Source organism: Lactuca sativa, chromosome 7, assembly GCF_002870075.4.
Source record: "Lactuca sativa cultivar Salinas chromosome 7, Lsat_Salinas_v11, whole genome shotgun sequence".
Lineage (NCBI taxonomy): Eukaryota > Viridiplantae > Streptophyta > Magnoliopsida > Asterales > Asteraceae > Lactuca > Lactuca sativa.
The window spans coordinates 138,374,844-138,395,156 of NC_056629.2; the positions used below are offsets into that span (position 1 = coordinate 138,374,844).

Consider the following 20,313-nt stretch of genomic DNA (forward strand, 5'->3'; position numbering starts at 1 on the left):
AGATTATTTAGAATGAATAATCTCAAATAAGTTATAGTATATGTCACAAGGTTTCCGCGCATATAAAGAACGCCGAAATCCGAGTTATAACGAAGAAGATATGACATGTCGAAGTTTTGCAACAGAACAGGCACGACGCAACGCAGCGTAAATAGTGAATTTATGTTAGAGCAATATTTAGCCTTAGCGATCTAAACGAAAGTTGTAGGGTTCGTTAAACCGTGAGCGTGCATAAAAAGAACGTCCAAATCTGACTTCGTATGAGGAAGTTATGATTTTTCTAAGTTTCAACTTAGCAGTATGCAGCCCAAAATACTCGATTTGAGATCGAGCGGTTTTTAGCCAAAACAATCTAAACGAGAATCGAAGATCTCGTCAATTGTAGTGAAACGATAAAAAGATAGGCGAAAATGGACGTCGGATGAAGAAGTTATGAATTTATAACAAAGTTTTTCTGTCCCGGCCTACTAAATATAAATAATAAAAATAAAAGTCAAAATTAACCGACGGAGTCTAAATGAAAGTTGTAGAGTATGGTCTGACCTACGCGTGGATATAAAGAACGTCGAAAACGGAGCTCGTATGCGAAAGTTACACAATTTAGAAGTTTGACGAGTCAAATTACGCCCAGCATACTGAGTACGCCGAGCGTACTTGTAAATTACACCCAGCGTACTGAGTACACCCAACGTACTTGGAAATTACGCCCAGCATAATCCCAGACCCAGCAGCCTATAAATAGAACCCGAGATCAGCCATTTCCCTTGCTAATTTTCTTCCTTTCTCTCTAAGTTTTGCATCGTTTTGCTTGCCAATTCTATCCCGAAGCCCCGATATCATTCCCGAGCCCCGAAGCAAGATCCGAAGCCCCGAGGATCCCGAAGAGCGTTATTCCTGAGTCGAAGCTCTGCCCGCGAGGAGCCCAATTTTTCTGAAGATCTTCCAGATCTACCGAAGAATACTACTTCTACAAGTTGTAGTGTTGTCCGATCATCTTCTAATCAAGTGAGTGTGTAATCACTTTCTTCTTACGCATAAATATTAAGTATTTGCTATAAAATACGTGCTATGTGTATAATATATCGTTGTTTATTCGAGATGATTGTGGAATGGATAAATTATATAAGTTTTAATGATTAAACTATATATGTATTTTGTGTCTAAAAAAATATGTTGGGTAGAACATGAGTAGATGAGGTTGTTGGTAGGTGATAAAAGATGGGTTGGACCAGGAGATAAAAGGGTAAAGAGATAAACTTGTTTTAGATCTGGATGTATGGATCAGGTCGAGAGGTTAGTTTTAGATCTGAGAGTATGGATCAAACCAAGAGGATAGTTTTAGATCTGAGAGTATGAATCAAATCAAGAGGTTAGTTTTAGATCCGGGAATATGGATTAGGTAAGGAGGTAAATTTTAGATCCGAGAGTACGGATTATGTATTTTTGAATTATGTGTTCATACGATAAGGTATCATGCGTATAGTCCCCTTTAGGAATGTGAATTTTATACGTGTATTGACTAAAGAATGGAATATACATATGTATGTAAAGTATTTGTTATTGTCCGAAATACGAGTTAGATATATTTGATGATATACAACGTGCGAATCAGTTCTGGTTCAATATGTGTTAAGATGTGAATATATGATATTATTAATTAAAACTCTGTGTTAAGTATACACTAGTTAGCATTGCCTAAACGGAGTTAATATCGAAAAGTGATTATAAGCATTGTAGGCTTGCCTAGTGATGGGTTAAGACTTAAATAGGAAATGTTTAGTTCAATTAAGTTTGGACATTGGGTAGCCTCTTATTAAGAGTACATGTGTTGTGAGATTGATGATCGGTGGAGCACGTCCTACGTATAGAAGTACATTTTATGTATGAAGTCTTTTTCAAAGCTCTGTGTCTTGGGTGCTGCTTGTGCCAGGGTACTATTATGTTCTCGGGTACGATTCTTTCGCATACCAGAGTACTATAATGTGCCATAAGTACGATCATGTACAAAGTCTGTTTGACAATCTTGTGTGTCAGCTGCGGGAGCGTACGGGAGTACTCTAGTAGTATTTCCCCACACTTTTATTTTGAGAGAGCTTTGGAGTCAGCGTTTCTTTTATGAAGTGATCGACCGAGCTTCATATGTCAGCGTTTTCTTTCACGAAGTAATTAAGGGAACTTCGTAGACTGCCTAATAAAGTGTGTCGGTTATAGACCACTGATAGGTATGTCTGGTGTTATATTGCTGCATAGGGTGCATCTGGGGGTGAAATACCTCATGTATTCAAGCCACTGCTAGGCAAAGTTCGATGTTGGGACTGGTAAAGTCTTGGGGTATAATACCTCATGATAGTCAGACCACACCTAGGCATTGTTATCTAGATAACTACCCCTGACTTAAAATGTCTTGTGGTTCTTTCTTTTACGAACAAAGTTTCATAGTGAAACTTATTCCATTCCCCTCAATTAATGTCTTTATTGATCCTCGTTTGCTGCCAGGGAATTTCTGAAGCAGCTTCGTCAGTTTGTGGTTCATATTGATTGCTTAGGCTAGATCTCATAAGATCATTGTATAGGGTCAGTATGTGGGGATCGACGGGATGGGATATATTGTTTTATAAATATAATTTATATGTGTTTATAACATTAGTGGTTTAGCAGGATCGAGATATACTTTATTATCGCGTTGTTTGAACTAAGAGCTTTCATTCTCTGTGTTCCTTAGGTGATTGGGTTCACCAGGGATATTCGAACTAAGTGTTCGTTAGATTTTTGAACTAAGTGTTCATTAAGTGTTTGTGAACTAGGTGTTCAGTGGGTAATATTGGAACTAAGTGTTCATTAGGTGTTCTTGAACTAGGTGTTCATTAATTATTGTGAAATGCGTGTTCACCAGAGGTAATCTAAGAACCTTGGCAGCACTAGACTTTGTGCCAGTTCCTTAGGGCAATTCTTAGGAATGAATGGGAGAAGGGTAATTAGATCTTTAAGAAATAAATGGAGATAATGGGGGTGGATAATTAGATTGATTGTTTGATAATTAAATATAATAATTATATTATTGTGTGTTGAAAACCCTATATGCTCACCAGGCTCCCAAGCCTGACCCACTCAGTTTTCTTTGCATTACAGGCAATGGCACAAGAGTATAAGTTGGTGGACTTGACAAGAGATTTTGGATTATAGGCCAGTAGTTATGAATAACTGTTGTAAGGTCTATTTTGTTCTGTTTATGCTTTTGGTCTGTATTGAACATGACATACGAGATTTTGTTATATAATGAAAATACATTTCTTTAAAGAAATGCTTTGATAATTTTTATCATATTTTGTTTTGGGAACAAATTCCGCAACTGTTTTCTGTAAAAGATTACTCTGATTTTATAAAACAAAGCATAAACAAATCGGTCTTTTCTAGCCGTGAAAATGGGGATGTCACACTAACCTTAAATCACCACGTCTTTCAAATAAACTTAATGCCTATTTCCATTAGGAGTTTTGGTGTGATTATCGGCATGGATTGGTTAAGCCCCCATCATGTTGAAATTATGTATCACGAGAAGGCCGTTCGCCTTCATCTCCCAAATCACGAAACCATAGTTGTTTACGGGGACAAACCCAGCACGAACCTTCGTCTTATCTCATGCATTTAAGCGCAGAAGCACCTACGAAAGAAGGACTTGACGTTCCTGACTCACATAGTAGACAAATCCAAAAAAGAGGTCAACATTCAAGACATTCCAGTAGCTTGTGAATTCCCAGATGTCTTTCCTGATGATCTTCCGGGGATACCCCCAGAAAGACAAGTCGAGTTTCGAATTGACCTTGTACCAGGAGCTACCCCCATCGCCAAATCGCCCTATAGATTGGCTCATGCGGAGATGCAAGAGTTGTCCAGCCAACTCAGTGAGCTTTTGGATAAAGGATTCATCCGACCCAGTTTCTCACCTTAGGGAGCCCTAGTTCTCTTTGTTAAGAAGAAAGACGGTACCTTCTGGATGTGTATCGACTACAGAGAACTTAACAAGATCACTGTCAAAAACCGATATCCACTTCCACAAATCGACGACCTATTCGACCAGCTCCAAGGAGCTAGTCAATTCTCAAAGATAGATCTGCGATCTGGATACCACCAACTCAAGGTCCGGGAGGAGGATATTCCAAAAACTGCCTTCCGAACTCGTTACGGACATCATGAATTTGTCGTCATGCCCTTCAGTCTAATGAGTGCTCCTGCCGCATTCATGGACCTAATGAATCGAATATGCCGACCTTTTCTTGATAATTTTGTAATCGTTTTCATCGATGATATCCTAGTATATTCTCGAAGCGAATAAGAACACGGCCAACATCTTCGACAAATCCTGGAAACCCTGCGAACCAAAAAGTCGTACGTGAAACTCTCCAAGTGCGAGTTTTGGCTCCGAAGCGTGAACTTTTTGGGACATGTTAGTCAAGAAGGAATTCATGTAGATCCTTCTAAAATCCAAGCTATCGAAGGATGGGCAGTCCCAACAACACCCACATAAATTCACCAATTTCTGGGTCTCGCAGGCTATTATAGGAGATTCATCCAAAACTTCTCTAAGACGGCCAAACCGATTACCATGCTTACACAAAAGGGTGTTCCCTTCGTATAGACGGACAAGAAGGAAGCCACGTTTCGATCTCTGAAGCAAGCACTCTGCAGTGCATCGGTGCTATCGCTACCCAAAGGAATGGATGACATTATAGTCTGCTGCGATGCGTCAAATCAGGGTTTAGGCTGTGTACTCATGCGGCGTGGAAAGGTGATAGCTTACGCGTCCTGGCAGCTAAAGACACACGAAGTGAATTATACGACCAACGATCTAGAGCTGGGAGCAGTGGTCTTCGCCCTGAAGATTTGGAGACACTACCTATACGGTACCAAGTGCACTATCTTCACTGACCACAAGAGTCTTCAGCCCATCTTGAATCAAAAGGATCTAAACATGAGGCAACGAGATGGGTCGAACTGCTAAACGACTACGAGTGCGACATCAAGTACCATCCAGGCAAGGCTAACGTTGTAGCCGATGCCTTGAGTCGGAAAGAATACTCAAGTCGTCGTGTGAAAACTCTCTCGATAACCATCCAATCTCACCTGACCTCGCAAATCAGAACGGCCCAGTCAGATGCCATGAAGGCGGAAAACAAAACAAGTGAAGCGCTGCGTGGAATGGAGAAGAACTTGGAGGTGAAGGAAGATGAAGCATACTACTTCATGAACCGCATATGGGTCCCTAAAATTGGGGGATTCAGAGAGGTAGTCATGAATGAGGCTCACAAGACGCGATACTCCATCCATCCGGGTTCAGACAAAATGTACTTGAATGTTAAGCAACATTATTGGTGGCCAAATATGTAGGCAGAGATTGCCACTTACGTGAGCAAGTGCCCACTTGTGCTAAAGTAAAGGTGGCATATCATAAGCCCTCTAGATTACTACAGCAACTAGTAATTCCCGAGTAGAAATGGGAAGGATTACCATGGATTTTGTGACCAAACTACCCAAGTCGACGGACGGTTTGGACATGATCTGGGTAATATTTGATACACTAACGAAATCCGCCCATTTCCTACCAATAAAAGAATCATACAAGATGGAGCGCCTGACAAGAATCTACATCAAGGAAATCGTGAGACTCCACGGAGTACCGGTATCAATCACCTCAGATAGGGATAGTAGATTTACTTCACGCTTTTGGCAATCGCTTTAGAAAGCTATGGGAACACAACTCGATATGAGCACTGCCTACCACCTACAAACGGATGGTCAAAGCGAGCGAACCATTCAAACACTAGAAGATATTCTCCAAGCGTGTGTAATAGACTTTGGAAGATCATGGGATACCCACTTGCCTTTGATCGAGTTCTCGTATAACAACAGTTATCACTCGAGTATCAAAGTTTCTCCTTTCGAAGCATTATATGGGCGCAAGTGTAGATCATCGTTGTGTTGGGCTGAGGTAGGAGACACCCAGCTAGTGAGAGAGCAAATGCCAAACAACGCCTTAAGGGGACCGGAGATCATACGCGAGATGACCGAGAATATAATTCAGATCAGAGCACGGCTGCAATCGTCACGAGACAGACAAAAGAGCTACGCCGATAAACGACGAAAGCCCTTGGAATTCGAAGTTGGAGATAGCGTGTTACTAAAAGTCTCTCCTTGGAAAGGAGTGATTCGTTTTGGGAAGCGGGGCAAACTAAACCCTCGATACATTGGACCCTTGGAGATTCTTGCCCGAATCGTTCCAGTGGCTTATAGATTGCAACTACCCGCCGAGCTCAGCAGTGTACACCCTGTGTTCCACGTCTCCAACTTGAAGAAGTGCTTATCTGAAGAGACTCTCGTCATTCCATTAGAGGAAATTGAATGAATGAGAACCTTCTGTTCATCAAAGAGTCGGTTGAAATCATGGACCGAGAGGTAAAGCGTACCAAACAAAGCCGTATTCCAATAGTGAAAGTTCGGTGGAACGCGAGACGTGGACCAAAATTCACATGGGAATGCGAAGATCAAATGAAGCAGAAGTGCCCTCATCTATTCTCGCATTCTCAAATCTAGCTTTCAAAAGAATTTCAGGACGAAATTCCCTCTAACGGGGGGATGATGTCACAACTAGAAATTTTGGCGCCTTGTAACTACAACACTTATAACTACTATGAATCAATAGCATGAAAGCATGCATGATGCTCATTCTATAACAACAAAACTTCATCAAATACTACATTCTAACCCTACAAACGGTCAACAAAGAATTGGAAACCTTTGAAATCCCAATTTGAGTTCATTTTGGACTAGGATTTCCTTATTGGGCCTAATGGACTAATAAACTTCCATCTTGAATCTAGAACTCTCCAATGGGCCCTAAATGAACCCATATACATGAAACATGATATTTTGGGCCTTAATGGGTCACAACCAAATTAATTTAGCCCTAATAGGTCATAAAAATTATACTTTGATTTATTTGGGTCAAGCATCATCTAAATTAAATATAATATGGGCTTAAGGATAAAAAGCCCAAAAATCTTCTCTTTCCCTCTCCATTCTCGACCCAAGCCCACAAAGAGGAAGAGTTGACTTTGTTTGTGTGCCACCTCATTTTTACATAAAGGTTTTCCATGCAACTCTCATATTTCCATGCAACCATCCTTTCACTCATCTCTCTTCTTCTCTCTTTCTTCCTCTCGGTTGAACCCAAACACACACACACACTTCACTCAAACTTTCTCAAAAAACACTCTCTCCACTCCTCTCCAAATTTTCGAGATCTAGGAAGCTTTCAAGGAGATTTTCCCACAAACACATCATCTAAGCTAAGTTGATATTAAATCCATGATCTAGTTACTTCATTTCATCCAAAAATCTCTTCTAAATCCATTTAATCTTGTGATCTTGCACCTTAGAAGCATCTAAGTTCAAGATCCTCCAAGAAGACTTGCTAGGATCGAAATTTCTTCATCTTTTCCTTCAAAAACCGAAAACTACAACTCAAGGTGAGCTTCATACCCCTCTTTTTTCGGTTTTCATATGTTTTATGGGGGAGAATACAATAAAATGTGTAGATCTATGTGTATGTGTATCCTATGTGTGATTTTAAGCATGTATGTGTGTGATTTTATGTGTTTTTGTGATAAATATGTGACAAAAAGGGGTGTTAATTCGAGATCTATGACTTGAGAAAGGAAACAAACATAATATAAGTTATTTTACACTAAACAAGTCAAGAAAATAGCTTATCAGGTTATGAGGATCATATTCTAACATAAAACCCATTTTAGGGCTTAATTTGTCAAAAATTACAAAACTTGGGTAAAAACTGTCAAGTCACGGTTTCTTGAGGGTCAAAGGAGCCAAAACAGTTTTTATAATCATTTTTCTGAATATTGGAATTTTCAAAGGACTTAAAATGCAAAAATTTAGCTTAATGGGCTAAATTTGGGCTTTTCAGCCCAATAAGCCCAAAATTGCGAAATTTGAAGTTTTAAGGGGCTGAATTGTAACATTCTGCAAAAAAGGGGATAAGGGGTGAAATAAAACTATTTCAAAGGTCAAAATGATTTTCAATTCCAAAAAGGATCAAAAATGTAAACTTTTTATATTTTGGGCCAAAACTGTAAAAGTTGCGAAATTTGGGGTTCTAACCGAGAAACTCCATTCTGGAAGGGCTAAAGCTATTTACAAAATGTATTTTGGGTTAAAAATGTCTTTTCAACAAATTTATGATACAAAAGTGTCAAGAAAATGTTTTAAGGACTAAAAATGAAATTCTTATATATGAAGGACTAAAAGTGTTATTTCTATAAAAGAAAGGTAGTCAAAAGGTCAAAGTCATAATTTTAAACAAATTAATTCATTAAGACAAAATACAAGATATCCGACTAACGACAAAACAGAAAACGAATACAAATTCAATTCCAAATATCGTTATAAACGAATTGATTCGGTCTCGAATCAATACAAAACAACAATCGTTAAATCAAAACTCTCCAAATAGTTATGTGACGACTAAAATGAATAAACCTACAAACTTTGGGCTTATGAGTTTCAAATCATGCTTGCTGGGCCTTGCAAGCCCACCAACATGATCTTTGGGCCCAAAGGGATAACGCTTATATGTTATTGGGCCATCAATGACCCAATATTTTATAAAAGGACTTTCAATAGCTTTTATGTGCTAGCGGGCCAAAGTGTCTCGTTAGAAAAGCTAGTAAGGTCACAGTAATCAAGTGCGAGTTGGACCATCGTGTCTTTCGCATCCGCGACAGCCTAAGGTACTTACGATAGTGGTGGGACATAATGCTCCCTTCTCTTCGTTCGCTAAGGCTTACGAGAAATCAAAGTGGACAAAAATTATGACGATATACAATGTGGATTAATCAATATTCATTCGTTAAGACAATACAAAAATCAGTAATCACGAATACATTTCAATATCGGAAAACATCGGGTTTTCCGGGGAATTCAATATTACTCGCTCGAAATTTGATAACTATGATATAAGATACCCTTCATATATATATATATATATATATATATATATATATATATATATATATATATATATATATATATATATATATATATATATATATATATATATATATATATATGTTTTTGAAATCATTCATGCATCAACTTATGGATCTCACGCTTTGATAAAAAAAAAAGTCTTTTCAGAAAATATCGGATTTTCTGGATTTTTACAAAACTACACAAATCATTTTATCACAACATTTCTTATGAACTCTCCAACATTTCATATGTTGACGTTTTTCCTAAATAACTTGTATTCTCAGGTAACAGGTAAGCGGAAGAGTATTATGAAGTAATGGTAGATGTTATGTTGTTAAAAACACTCAAACTATTTATGTCATGAATATGTAATGTTAAAACAATGTACTTGATGTGAACAATTTCAGTTGTAATATATTGATGCATGGTGACGTTTATGTTATGATTCATGTATATTCATTGTGATGGTATTCAATTAAAGTCACGCGAGCCCTCGGACGTTTCCGCCGTCTGGTTCGGGGGTGTGACAGGATACGACCAGATGAAGAGGTGGGAGAAGAGGGTGCAGCAGAGCTAGAGCCTGAGCAACGAGGGAGACTTAGACCTGCTCCACAAGGAGCCAGGAGGGACGGCAACAGGAGATCGATATTGGTTACCTATCTTAGCACATGGATGTTCTTTTTTATCATGTGGATGACCGGTTTGATTACGTTGAGACTAGGCAGAATTGGTTTGAGGGGACATTTACTGGATTCGTTGCTTCACAAGGGTACCATCATCCAGTTTCCTTTCCTCCACCATATGGATAGAGGGATGATGGAGCAGGGCTATCTGGGACGCAACATCACGACAACGATGATGATGAGTGACTAAGTTATCCTTTTTTTAGTTTATTAGACTTAGTGGTTTTTGTTATTTTATTTTGGTGTGCATTTAGTTTATTTAAATTAGAATGTTTTATTTAGTTGATGTGATTTTTTTTCCATGTTGATTCTCTATGATCTTTAAAATTTTTCTGAATTTTCGCCCTTAGAAACTTGGCAGTAAGTTCAATCGCTAGGATCGACTGTTGATTTATCACAAGAGAAAAGTCGTGAGAGTTTTGAAGTTGATAATCGAGCGCCACGACTTTCCATAAGTGTGGTGTGCGAGTCAATATTTGGAGGGATTATTATTAGAATTCTGAGAGTGGCATTTCTAACTTCATCGATTCCATTGGCATGGAAGAGTTGTTCCCACGCCATGGAGTTTTATTTTAATGTGAAACAGAAGTATCGTCCTAGCTGCCACAACATGGTTGACACGTTCCTATGTCATGGGAGAGTTTTTCATTGTGAGAAGGAGGTCGCCATTCTAGATACCACGACGTGGTCACCACTTTACCACATCCTGGCCATGTTGTTATTCACGATACAGATTTTTCCACACTCAATGCCACGACGTGGTTGACACTTCCCACGTAGGGATGCAACTTTGACCCGCGGATTCGGATAACCGCGGTTACCCGACCCTAACGGGGCGGGGATTCCCCGCCTTGATGGGTAATGGGGCGGATACGGGGATTAGTTTTCATACCCGAAGCGGATATGGGGCGGGGATGGGTATGCTACTATCCACCGATTTAATACCCGAATATATATATATATATAGATATATATATATATAGATATATATATATATATATATATATATATATATATATATATATATATAAAAACACCACTCGTTTTCTTAAAAAAAGATACAATTAACAAAACTATACTATAACATGATTAACAAACAACATTATATATAGGTTTAATTAGTGCATTGAGTTTAACTTGTGTAAGTGGCGCTGCAATGCTTCTCTTATAATGTAATTGTCCACCTTTTAGTTTTAAGCGTATGACGATGTGGGATTACTATGAATATAAACAAACTGTAAGAAATAATAACAAATTGTAAAAACTCATCCCATATTGGTCCTTGTACAAAAAAAAGACCACGTAAGAAGCCTTTATAAGTATCATGGAACCATACCACATATTTGTACTACCATTCATTCACATATTTGTACTACCATTCACGCTTCAATTTACTTGTGAATTAATATTTCATAGTATTTTGATAAATTGTTTGCGTATGCTAAAAGTTATAAAGCAAAATAATTTAAAATAAATTGTCTTGGAAAAAATAGTCTAACCTTTTGGATTTGCTTAGTAAATGGGTATCCGTCGGGTTTCTCATACCCGATGGGGATTTCTGACCCCGAACCCGTCGGGTTTTATGTCGGGCGGGGACGGGGATGGTTATGAGGATTGAAATTCGGGTGCGGGGGCGGGCTTTGCCATCTACGCAAATATCCGCCCCCGTTTGCATCCCTATTCCCACGTCGTGGTCACTGTACATTGTATTAATTTGCAATCCTTTGCACCATATCTCAGAAGTTGGTGTTCTTGGTTTTTTCCGGCACATTCAAAAGCAACAATTCTAGTTTCTAGTATTCCAACAAATTTTTGGAGCAACTTTTAGTGGCCCCGTTCGATCTCGCCACTTCTATCCCAGGGAGTTTGTTCCTTTTCCCCCTCTTTATTTTTTATGTTTATTTTGCATAGCATGAAATGGGAACATTGCATGAATTAAATGTGGGGTAGGTGGTTGGTTACATTAGAAAATACAATCATATGATTTTTCAAAAATTGCATTATCACGAAAAATTGCTAGGTTTGACAATATGCATTCACATAACCTTGAAATAATAGTTTAATTTAGAAAATATAGTGAATGTTAAACAAATTAAATTTAAATATTATTTGGGATGATCCGATGCGAGCCCAAATGTTTACCTAAACCAATATATGTTATAGTGTATTTGTGGTTTCACAATCTTAGTGAAAAGTCATGAGATATGAAAGATAATCTGATAGTTTTTACGATATAAAAAGGTTTGCAGCATGTACCAGAAATGTATCCAAGAAATCTTATGTAGTCATTGCACTTAGACTAATACCTCTAACCAATAAGGGTTGAAGTTAAGCTTCCTTTCTTAAGCATGTAGGGTTCGAGCGAAAAAGTGATATATATATATATATATATATATATATATCTAAGAGAAAATTGCAAAAGTTGAAAGAATTTTGGAGCTATCAAAGTGTTAATATCAAGAAAAAAAATTCTAAAGAAAAACTTTTTGAAGATACCAAAAATCAAACAAAAAAGTGTTGAATTCGAAGAAATCAAAGAGAAAATGTCAAAGAAGTGATGAATTTAAAGAGCTCCATTGTGGTATCAAAGTTGTAATCTTTTCTTTCTAGATCATATGTACGCTTGGAAAGCTTGACCAAAAATACCTTGAGGTTAAGAAATTTTTCTGATGATGGATTCGGAGGGTTGCAAAAATTAGTGTCGTATAAACTAAGGGGTGAATGTTCATAAGGATTAGGGGAATTTAATATGGGGAAGCTTTTAGGAATTATAGATACAGATACATGCATTGCAGTCTTGGGATAATGGTTGGGTTTAAAGTGGATTATCTTATGCGATATTAGTAAGTTAAAAAATAGTTTGTTGGGGGCAAGCAAAAGAATAGTGTGGGGTAGTTTGAAAACGTATATTTTATACTTATATTTATGGCATTTTCTTATTATTTTATATTATGTTTTTATGCCAATTATAACTAAAAGTTACTCATAATGCTTAAATTTATGATTTACAGGTGTACTTTGTTGCTAAAGCGGAAACGAAGTGAAAATTGCTGAAATTGGACTTAGATTGCTAAAAGGAACAAAGTGGCTGAAGGATCCCACTACGCCCAGCGTAGTGAGGCGTACACCCAACGTACTTGGTTGGTGTCCCCATATCAAATAGTGCATGTATCTCTAGTACGCCTCGCGTAAACCCACTTACGCCCAACGTACGTAAGTCGGTTCCAACACTTATAAATAGCTATTTTCGGTCAACCAGAGGAGAGAATTCAACTTTTATTGATCCTTGGTCAATAAGTAACCTTCCTTCTGGCATTTTGAGGGTCTATAAGATGGCCAAAATTCTGTTAAGCTGACAGGAGCGAAGATTTAATGGAATAGAGAGCGGATTCTTACCATAGATCATGTGAGATCCAGGGGAATAGAGAGCGGATTCATACTAGAGATCATGTGGTTTGTTGTTCTGGTCATGATTAGCATTCCACTGTGATTCCACTATGTGTTTAATTTCTAATTTGGGTATTAAACCTTTTGATTTGCATTTATGATTAGATGAATTCTTGAATCTATGAATTAATTTCTTTGAGGTTTATCTGTTCTTATTCAATTTATTATGATTGCTTGATAAAGATCCTTATGTGTTGATGTTACATTCTTACCTGTTTATTACTTATTATTACTGAGCACTTGTTAGATTAGACTAACATTCTAGTTTGATATGCTTTAATCATATGAGTTTATGAGTTATAAATTTGTATGACTAGTGTTTGATCAAAACCTAGTGTTAAACAGTAAGTTAGTGATTTAAATATGTAAGTATGCATGTGATGACTACTCATATGTAATTAGCTTCATGATCGTGATGCTAGTAATTCAAGTATCTAATAGTATGAACTAAATATTGAATTTTGGGATAATTAGTGCACTTAATCACTGCTACTAAAAGTCTTGAAAGTCAAAGGATTATTTGTCTAGACCAAGAAACTAGTCATATTAGGAATCGGAGAATGAAGAATAAAATACTTTTTTTTGGGTACAAAGTTATCCATGTATGACTTTGTAACTGGTTTGACATTTGTAGACCCACTTGCATGTGGTAAAGTAGCCTTGCGACATTATATATATATATATATATATATATATATATATATATATATATATATATATATATATATATATATAGAGAGAGAGAGAGAGAGAGAGAGATAAGGTGGGTTCATACCACTTGTAGAGGTGTGCTTGAGAGATATATCATTAAGAGTGTTAGTGTGAGCTATTTATTTGTCTAGATCTAGCTTATACTTTTTTGTAACACCTTTTGTGATCGAATACATCTCTTAAACACCCAAATCACCATGTTCTTTATGTGTTCTTTAATTTCGCATGTCAAATCAATGCTCGATTTGGCAACAATCATCACAATTGGAACATTTATGGTGAGTCTCTCGATGATCTCTCTAAATCTCTTTGATTTGTGCTTATGTTCTTGAATTTTTTATCATTTTGACTCATTGGATCAATTTTTTTGAAAAACCCACTTGTTATGATCTAATAATTTTTTCTATTGATCAAGCTCAATCCAATCATATTTGTTGTTTGATATGATTCTCAAATTGCAATTGCTCATTAGAATCGAGTTTTAAGCCCAAATTCATTATGATTCAACCATTTTCTTGATTTAGCCCAAAAGTTATTCTGTGATCCATTTCTCAAAATCTACTGTTCACAAATCATTTAAACCCAATTTGCAATCCAATGTTGATTGTAATTAGAATACCTCAAGCCCATTTTTATCTCATATTAATTGATATCATATAATTGTTGATATGTTTGTACGCTAGCATTACCAAGTACTACAATTTGTTCCAAGTTTATTTTAGTTCTTTCATCGATTGAAATTTCATCGATTGTTCTTTAATCTTGTATTCTTGAGTTCCGATTTCATCTATTTATTTCTACTAATCATTTGTAGTTGATCGATAATCTAAATTTGGGATACGATTTCATATCAACTAATATGTGTTCGTGAGCCAATGTGAATTCGGTGATAAAATCTGTAACGCCCGTAGATCCGGGCTAGTCAATTTAGAGATAATAGGGGTCGAAAATGACTTTTCGACAAAATATTATTTAGAATAAATAATCTTAACCATGTTGTATAATATGTCTCAAGGGTTCCATAAATATAAAGAACGCCGAAATCCGAGTTATAACGAAGAAGTTATGGACCGTCGAAGTTTTACGGCGAAACTGGCACGACACCGGGAGACATAATTATTGAATTTTTGATAAATGACTTTTTAGCTTTAGTGATTAAAACAAAAGTTGTAGTATACGTTAAATCGAGAGCGTCCATAAAAAGAACGCCCAAATCTGACTTCGTATGAGGAAGTTATGAATTTTCTAAAATTTGGCATAGCAGTGCACGACCCGAAACTCGAATTTTAGTTCGAGCAGTTTTTGGCCTACGCGACCTAAATAAGAGTTGAAGATCTCATTAATCAGAACTCAACGATAAAAAGACATACGAAAATGGAGTCCGTATGTAGAAGTTATGAATTTTACGCGAACATTTAACAGTATAATCTCCTCCTACTGTTAAATTTAAGATCGGTCGAGAATTACCCGACGGAGTCTAAATGAAAGTTGTAGATCTTGTTTTTAGCTACGTGTTTATATAAAGAACGTTGAAACGGAGCTCGTATGCGAAAGTTACGGGGTTTAGAAGTCGGCAAGGTGCTGTGCGAAATCGGGTGACGTGGCTGAATATAGGCCAAGGCTTTCTCCCCAAGGAAAGCCACCAGATGGTGACACCTGGCCATGAAATCGACAAGTAGGACCTCCTACTCGAAGAGTAGAGCAGGATTCCAGCCTATAAATAGAGGTATCGGGTTCCCTCATTCTTCATACCTTCCCAACTTCACTTTCTCTCTCTACTTTCTCTCTCTAAGCCCCCAAACCCCCCCCCCCCCCCCCAAGCCTAGGTAAACCCCCTAGCACCTGAAGGAAGCCCCGAGGCTCCCGAAGCCTCGAGAAAAGAGCCTTTCGGCTTGGGAACGCTGCTCCAACAAAGCCCGATTTTCGAGAAAACCCGTTGGAAGTGAGCTACGCCCACTACTAGAAAAACAGCCTTATACGACGCTCATTGCGCGTCGTAAAAGGCTCAGACGACGCGCAAATGCACGTCAAGGAAGGCCTTGTCATAAAGAGAGACGACGCGCATTTACAACGCTCATTTACGACGCGCAATTACGATGCGCGTTCACGACACGCAATGCGTATCAAGGAAGGCCCTATCATAAAGGAAGACGACACACATTCGCGTGTCGTAACCTTGCGACGCGCGTGTTAATGACACGCAATGCGTATCAAGAAAGCCCCTGTCAAGAAAGGCCATGTCATAAATGTAGATGACACACATTTTTGCGTATCATAATTTTAAATGTTAAAAAAAATATTATTTATAGATTTACTAGTTTTCAAATTAAATAACACATTTAAAAGTCTCATAATGCAAAATAAAATAATTATATAACAAAACAATCCATTTCATGAAATAATTGTACTAATATTCAAAATAAATCACATTTAAATGTTATTTTATTAACATGAGTCAAACTAGAAAAACAAATCTTCCTAATCCAAATAACAAAATACATAAAACACAAACTATATTCGGAAAGGAGAAGGTAGAGAGACTGCTTCCATACAATTATCTGTTTGACTGCAACACCACCTCGTTTTTTCTCTGAGTTGAATGGGGATGCATAAATAACTAAACACTCTGACCTCACGACATCAAAATTCATTCCAAGCTGCAATAATTACAAAAATGATGAGCATCACCTAAAAATAAAATCAAGGATACAAAACAAGATTCTATCCCCAACATATGAACCAAGAACTAACTAACCTTAACCCCCCCACCCCCACCCACCCTTTGAAGTATGGCCTTCTCTCTTGGAGATCCAGAAACCTCAACATCTATGCCTCCGTATTAATTAAGCACCAAACCAACATTGACAGTGAATTTTCTTTTTTCATAATTGATTAAAGATCACTAACACCAAGAAAAAAAAAGGTATAGAAGAGGATTGGTGCTCTCGTAAGGTACATATTCAAAATACCTACCTCAGGGGAAAATACACTGCTAGTTGTATTGTGAGCTACACTTTCAACAAGAAGAGATACAATCTTTGGAGGTAATGTTGACGTGTCATTTGGTGGATCATTTTTCTTCCCACAAATATAAGCCTCGACCAGTCATCTGAATAAAGCAAAAACATGAGATAAATAAGGTAAAAGAATGAAGGATTTTTACTTCTCGGATGTCAAAATAAAGAGAAAAGAAACGAAAGGAGATTCCCTCTAACTATTTAATATATGAACAAAAGATTGGCACTTGATACTAGAATAAAAGAATAAAATATGCAAGAATCATGAAGTTACCAAGAAAAGAAAAATATCCCACAAATTCGAATTCAAGGTTCCAGTTTTATCACAGCAAATTGTAGTTGCAGAACCCATCATTTCACAGGCAGATAGCCTAATCTGCACATACAAAATTACTAAAAACATATAACAAAATACATACAACTATACAAGTCAATGAGAACAAAATATCAAAATACATTAAATCAACGTGTTCCATCATTTTTTTTAAAAGTTACATTATCTACCCTTGAAAACTAGAGAATCGAAATAAAACACAATGTAACCAACAGAAATTTATGAAAACTTACAGTGTGACTCTCGCCAGTCATACTTGATTCATCAATAGAAAGAGAGTAACCAGAAATGAAAATCCAATAAGCTGGAACCTGGTTTATGAATGAAATGTAAACAAGGGCAAAAACGGAAATAACAAGAAATGAGAAACATATTACCTGGTCGCCTATCATAAGATGTATGACACACACACACACACACTCTCTCTCTCTCATGGTTACAAACATTGTGTCATTTGGAGGAACTGCAGTTTGTGGATATTACAGAAGTAGAAGTAAGTTTTTGGATCATATGTCAGCTATTTTTCCCAAGGTATTAACAAACAGATCTTTGTTTATACCTGCAGTTGATCGGAAACACACCTTTGGTTTATCTCAACAATGATGTGGAAGGTTATGTTGGACGTATTGCAGCCAAATTGGAGATGATGGAACCTTGCTCTAGTGTTAAAGACATGTACTTATTTCATTAGAGTAGAAAACTTTCTTGTTTTCTAGCAGTGTAGGTGATCACCTGATGGAACACTAAAAGTAAGGATCTTAGTATGCCATTGTATGTCAGTAGGTGATCACCTGATAAGGAATCAATCATATATAGTGTGATTGTATTAGATTTTAGTTATGTATGTGTAATATAGTACGGTTGTATGTAATATAGTACTGTTGTATGTGTAATATAGTACGTTTATATGCATATGTGATTCTATTAGATTGTAGTTAAGTATGTGTAATATAGTACGGTTAAATAACCACCGTATTAGATTGTGTTTCTGAAGTTTTGATTTATGGCTGGAATGGGATATAGAGTACGGTTATTTAACCGTACTTTATTAGGTTTCATAATCTAATACTCCCCTCTAATATGGTTCATCATCTGTATTATATGTATATATTCAACCGTATTAGATCACTGTTTTTCTATTAGTGAGATAATATGAATTTGTAAGAAAAGATACCTGATGCTTCAAGTCATTTATATTTCTCTTTCTTGTTGTATATAAGCAAAACATACACCATTTGTTCCCAAAAAGGAGCGAAGGAAAATTAGCACAATATACCAAATGTAGAAAAACGTAAAGATCAAAAGGGTAAACAGACATAACTAATCCCACCGCTATTCCACCAATGTAAAAAAACGTAAAGATGAAATTGAATACAGATCAAGCTCAGATTGGTATGTATCTCTTCAAAATCTGCTTCCCTGTCATGGCTAATCCCACAGCTATTCCACCAATAGCTCCGGCAACAGTCTCCGCCTTGTAAAGCGCTCTAGTCGCTAATCCAGCCACCACGTTGTTAATAATATCATCTGCATCCCTAGCCTTAACCATCCCGCTCTCCATACCAGTGTACAAAAATCCGATTACACCCGCATGGTTACCAATCGTCCGACCTGCATGTCCAAAAGCATTTAAGATCTGAATTATGTTATTGACTTTATAATCAATATATAGTGTCAACTTTCAATACTACAAATCTGGATTAAGCATTTACATTCATGATTCATATTTGTATATTGCTCGAACTAAATCACCACATGGATGAGTTAGAGAACAAAACTCACTCTTGGAAGCTCAATAATCCATGAGTTTCATCTCTGAATAGATTTTTACATTGTTATGAATTTGGAAGATTTTTATGATTTACTCAGCCATTTCTATTGCTTTTTATAATTTACTAACCCTTCTTGGTATTTACATTGTAAAATTACTATGAAAAATATTTAATTGTACAAAATACATAACATACCACTTTTGCAAAAGCTTCCCATGTTTTGATTTTTTTATTTTGAAACAAACAAAATACCATCAGGGTTAGTAGATACAAACTTACACAAGAGAACAATCACAATTTGAAACAAATTTGAATCAAATTAAGCCAAGTAGCAACACATAAATCAAAGTATTTTGTCTATTAATTCATATCATGAGATAAATCACAGAAATTAAAGTAAAATCTAGGGTTTAGTTAGGTTACCCCCATTGAACAGTAAGTGCTTCTTAATCCTAGTATTCCATAGGGCGAACAACATTGAAATCCGCGTAGACGCGAGATTTAGACATGTTGTTCACAGGTCTGGAGTAGTTGATGGTATCGTAGAGGCAATGATCGACGATCTGTTGAACGGATGAAGCAGAGAAGTCATCGACAGATGCTCCTAGGTTGGGGAAAAGGGAAGGGTAGGACAGGTCGAAGTAGGCAACAACGGCAACCACAGGAGAGGAAGGGAGGAGAAAGAATACTGATAAGAAAAGGAAGAGGAAGAAAAGAAAATTTGTACGTACCGAAGGTTTCTTGAGAGAAAAAATGGTCTGAGGGTTGCGTTTTGCCCTGGTTGCCTCCCAATTACCATAGAGGGTTTGGGTTATGCTATTTATTTGAATCCCCTGGTTTAAGAATGTTGTATTTTACACACCATAAACTCTCTCTCTAGCTCCACCATCGTTGGTGTAAAGGTGAAAGAACCCACGAAACCATCCTCTACTATAGCATATTTGGCCGGTACTTATTTAATTGTGTGTCGATGAGGGTAGCAACTTAATGAACGAACCTGCAAGAAAACACAATTTGGGTGAGAATCAAGAAAGCACCATATATCATTATCAAAGTTCTTTTCCGCCTGCTATTAATTTGAGAGAAGAAGCAGGAGATAGACAATCCATGTTGAATAACTTAACTGAAGTGGATTTCAAGACTCTTTCCATGCCAAGTTTTGAGATTACGTCTGACTTTTGTTACTAATTAATCGAATTGATCCCTAGGTTTTTGTTCCGCCTGAAGGTGAAGGCTTTTGATACGAAATCGAAACATACCTCTACCTCTGTATTGGTTGAATCTTGGAAGAAACTGAAAACCGATTC

The 20,313-nt window shown here is 37.0% G+C and overlaps 1 protein-coding gene across 3 annotated transcripts; it reads right to left on the reverse strand.

The window, feature by feature from the left end:
• Positions 1-16,671: 16,671 nt before the first annotated feature.
• LOC111913637 (mitochondrial import inner membrane translocase subunit TIM23-2) lies at positions 16,672-20,013 on the reverse strand. 3 transcript variants are annotated; one of them, XR_008225093.1, is made up of 6 exons: positions 19,430-19,689; positions 18,409-18,845; positions 17,794-17,977; positions 17,468-17,697; positions 17,175-17,276; positions 16,672-16,992 (listed from the first exon to the last, which is right to left on the reverse strand). XR_008225093.1 is itself a non-coding variant. In XM_052765277.1 (3 exons), exons 2-3 carry the CDS (start codon positions 19,482-19,484, stop codon positions 18,619-18,621), a joined length of 282 nt encoding a protein of 93 aa, XP_052621237.1. In that variant the 5' UTR covers positions 19,485-19,569; positions 19,738-20,013; the 3' UTR covers positions 18,413-18,618. The 3 variants fall into 3 exon arrangements, 2 of the variants coding, with proteins under 2 accessions (XP_023765124.1, XP_052621237.1); XM_052765277.1 differs by lacking the exons at positions 16,672-16,992; positions 17,175-17,276; positions 17,468-17,697; positions 17,794-17,977 and adding an exon at positions 19,738-20,013 and having other exon boundaries at positions 18,413-18,845; positions 19,430-19,569; XM_023909356.3 differs by lacking the exons at positions 16,672-16,992; positions 17,175-17,276; positions 17,468-17,697; positions 17,794-17,977 and having other exon boundaries at positions 18,392-18,845; positions 19,430-19,688.
• Between the last annotated feature and the right edge of the window lie 300 nt (positions 20,014-20,313).

Excerpts from the sequence above, each read along its gene's own strand:
- LOC111913637 (XM_023909356.3), bottom strand. The coding sequence starts at position 19,484 with ATGTTGTTCGCCCTATGGAATACTAGGATTAAGAAGCACTTACTGTTC. Across the intron at positions 18,846-19,429 it reads GCACTTACTGTTCAATGGGG|GTCGGACGATTGGTAACCAT; the intron begins GTAACCTAACTA and ends TTGGACATGCAG.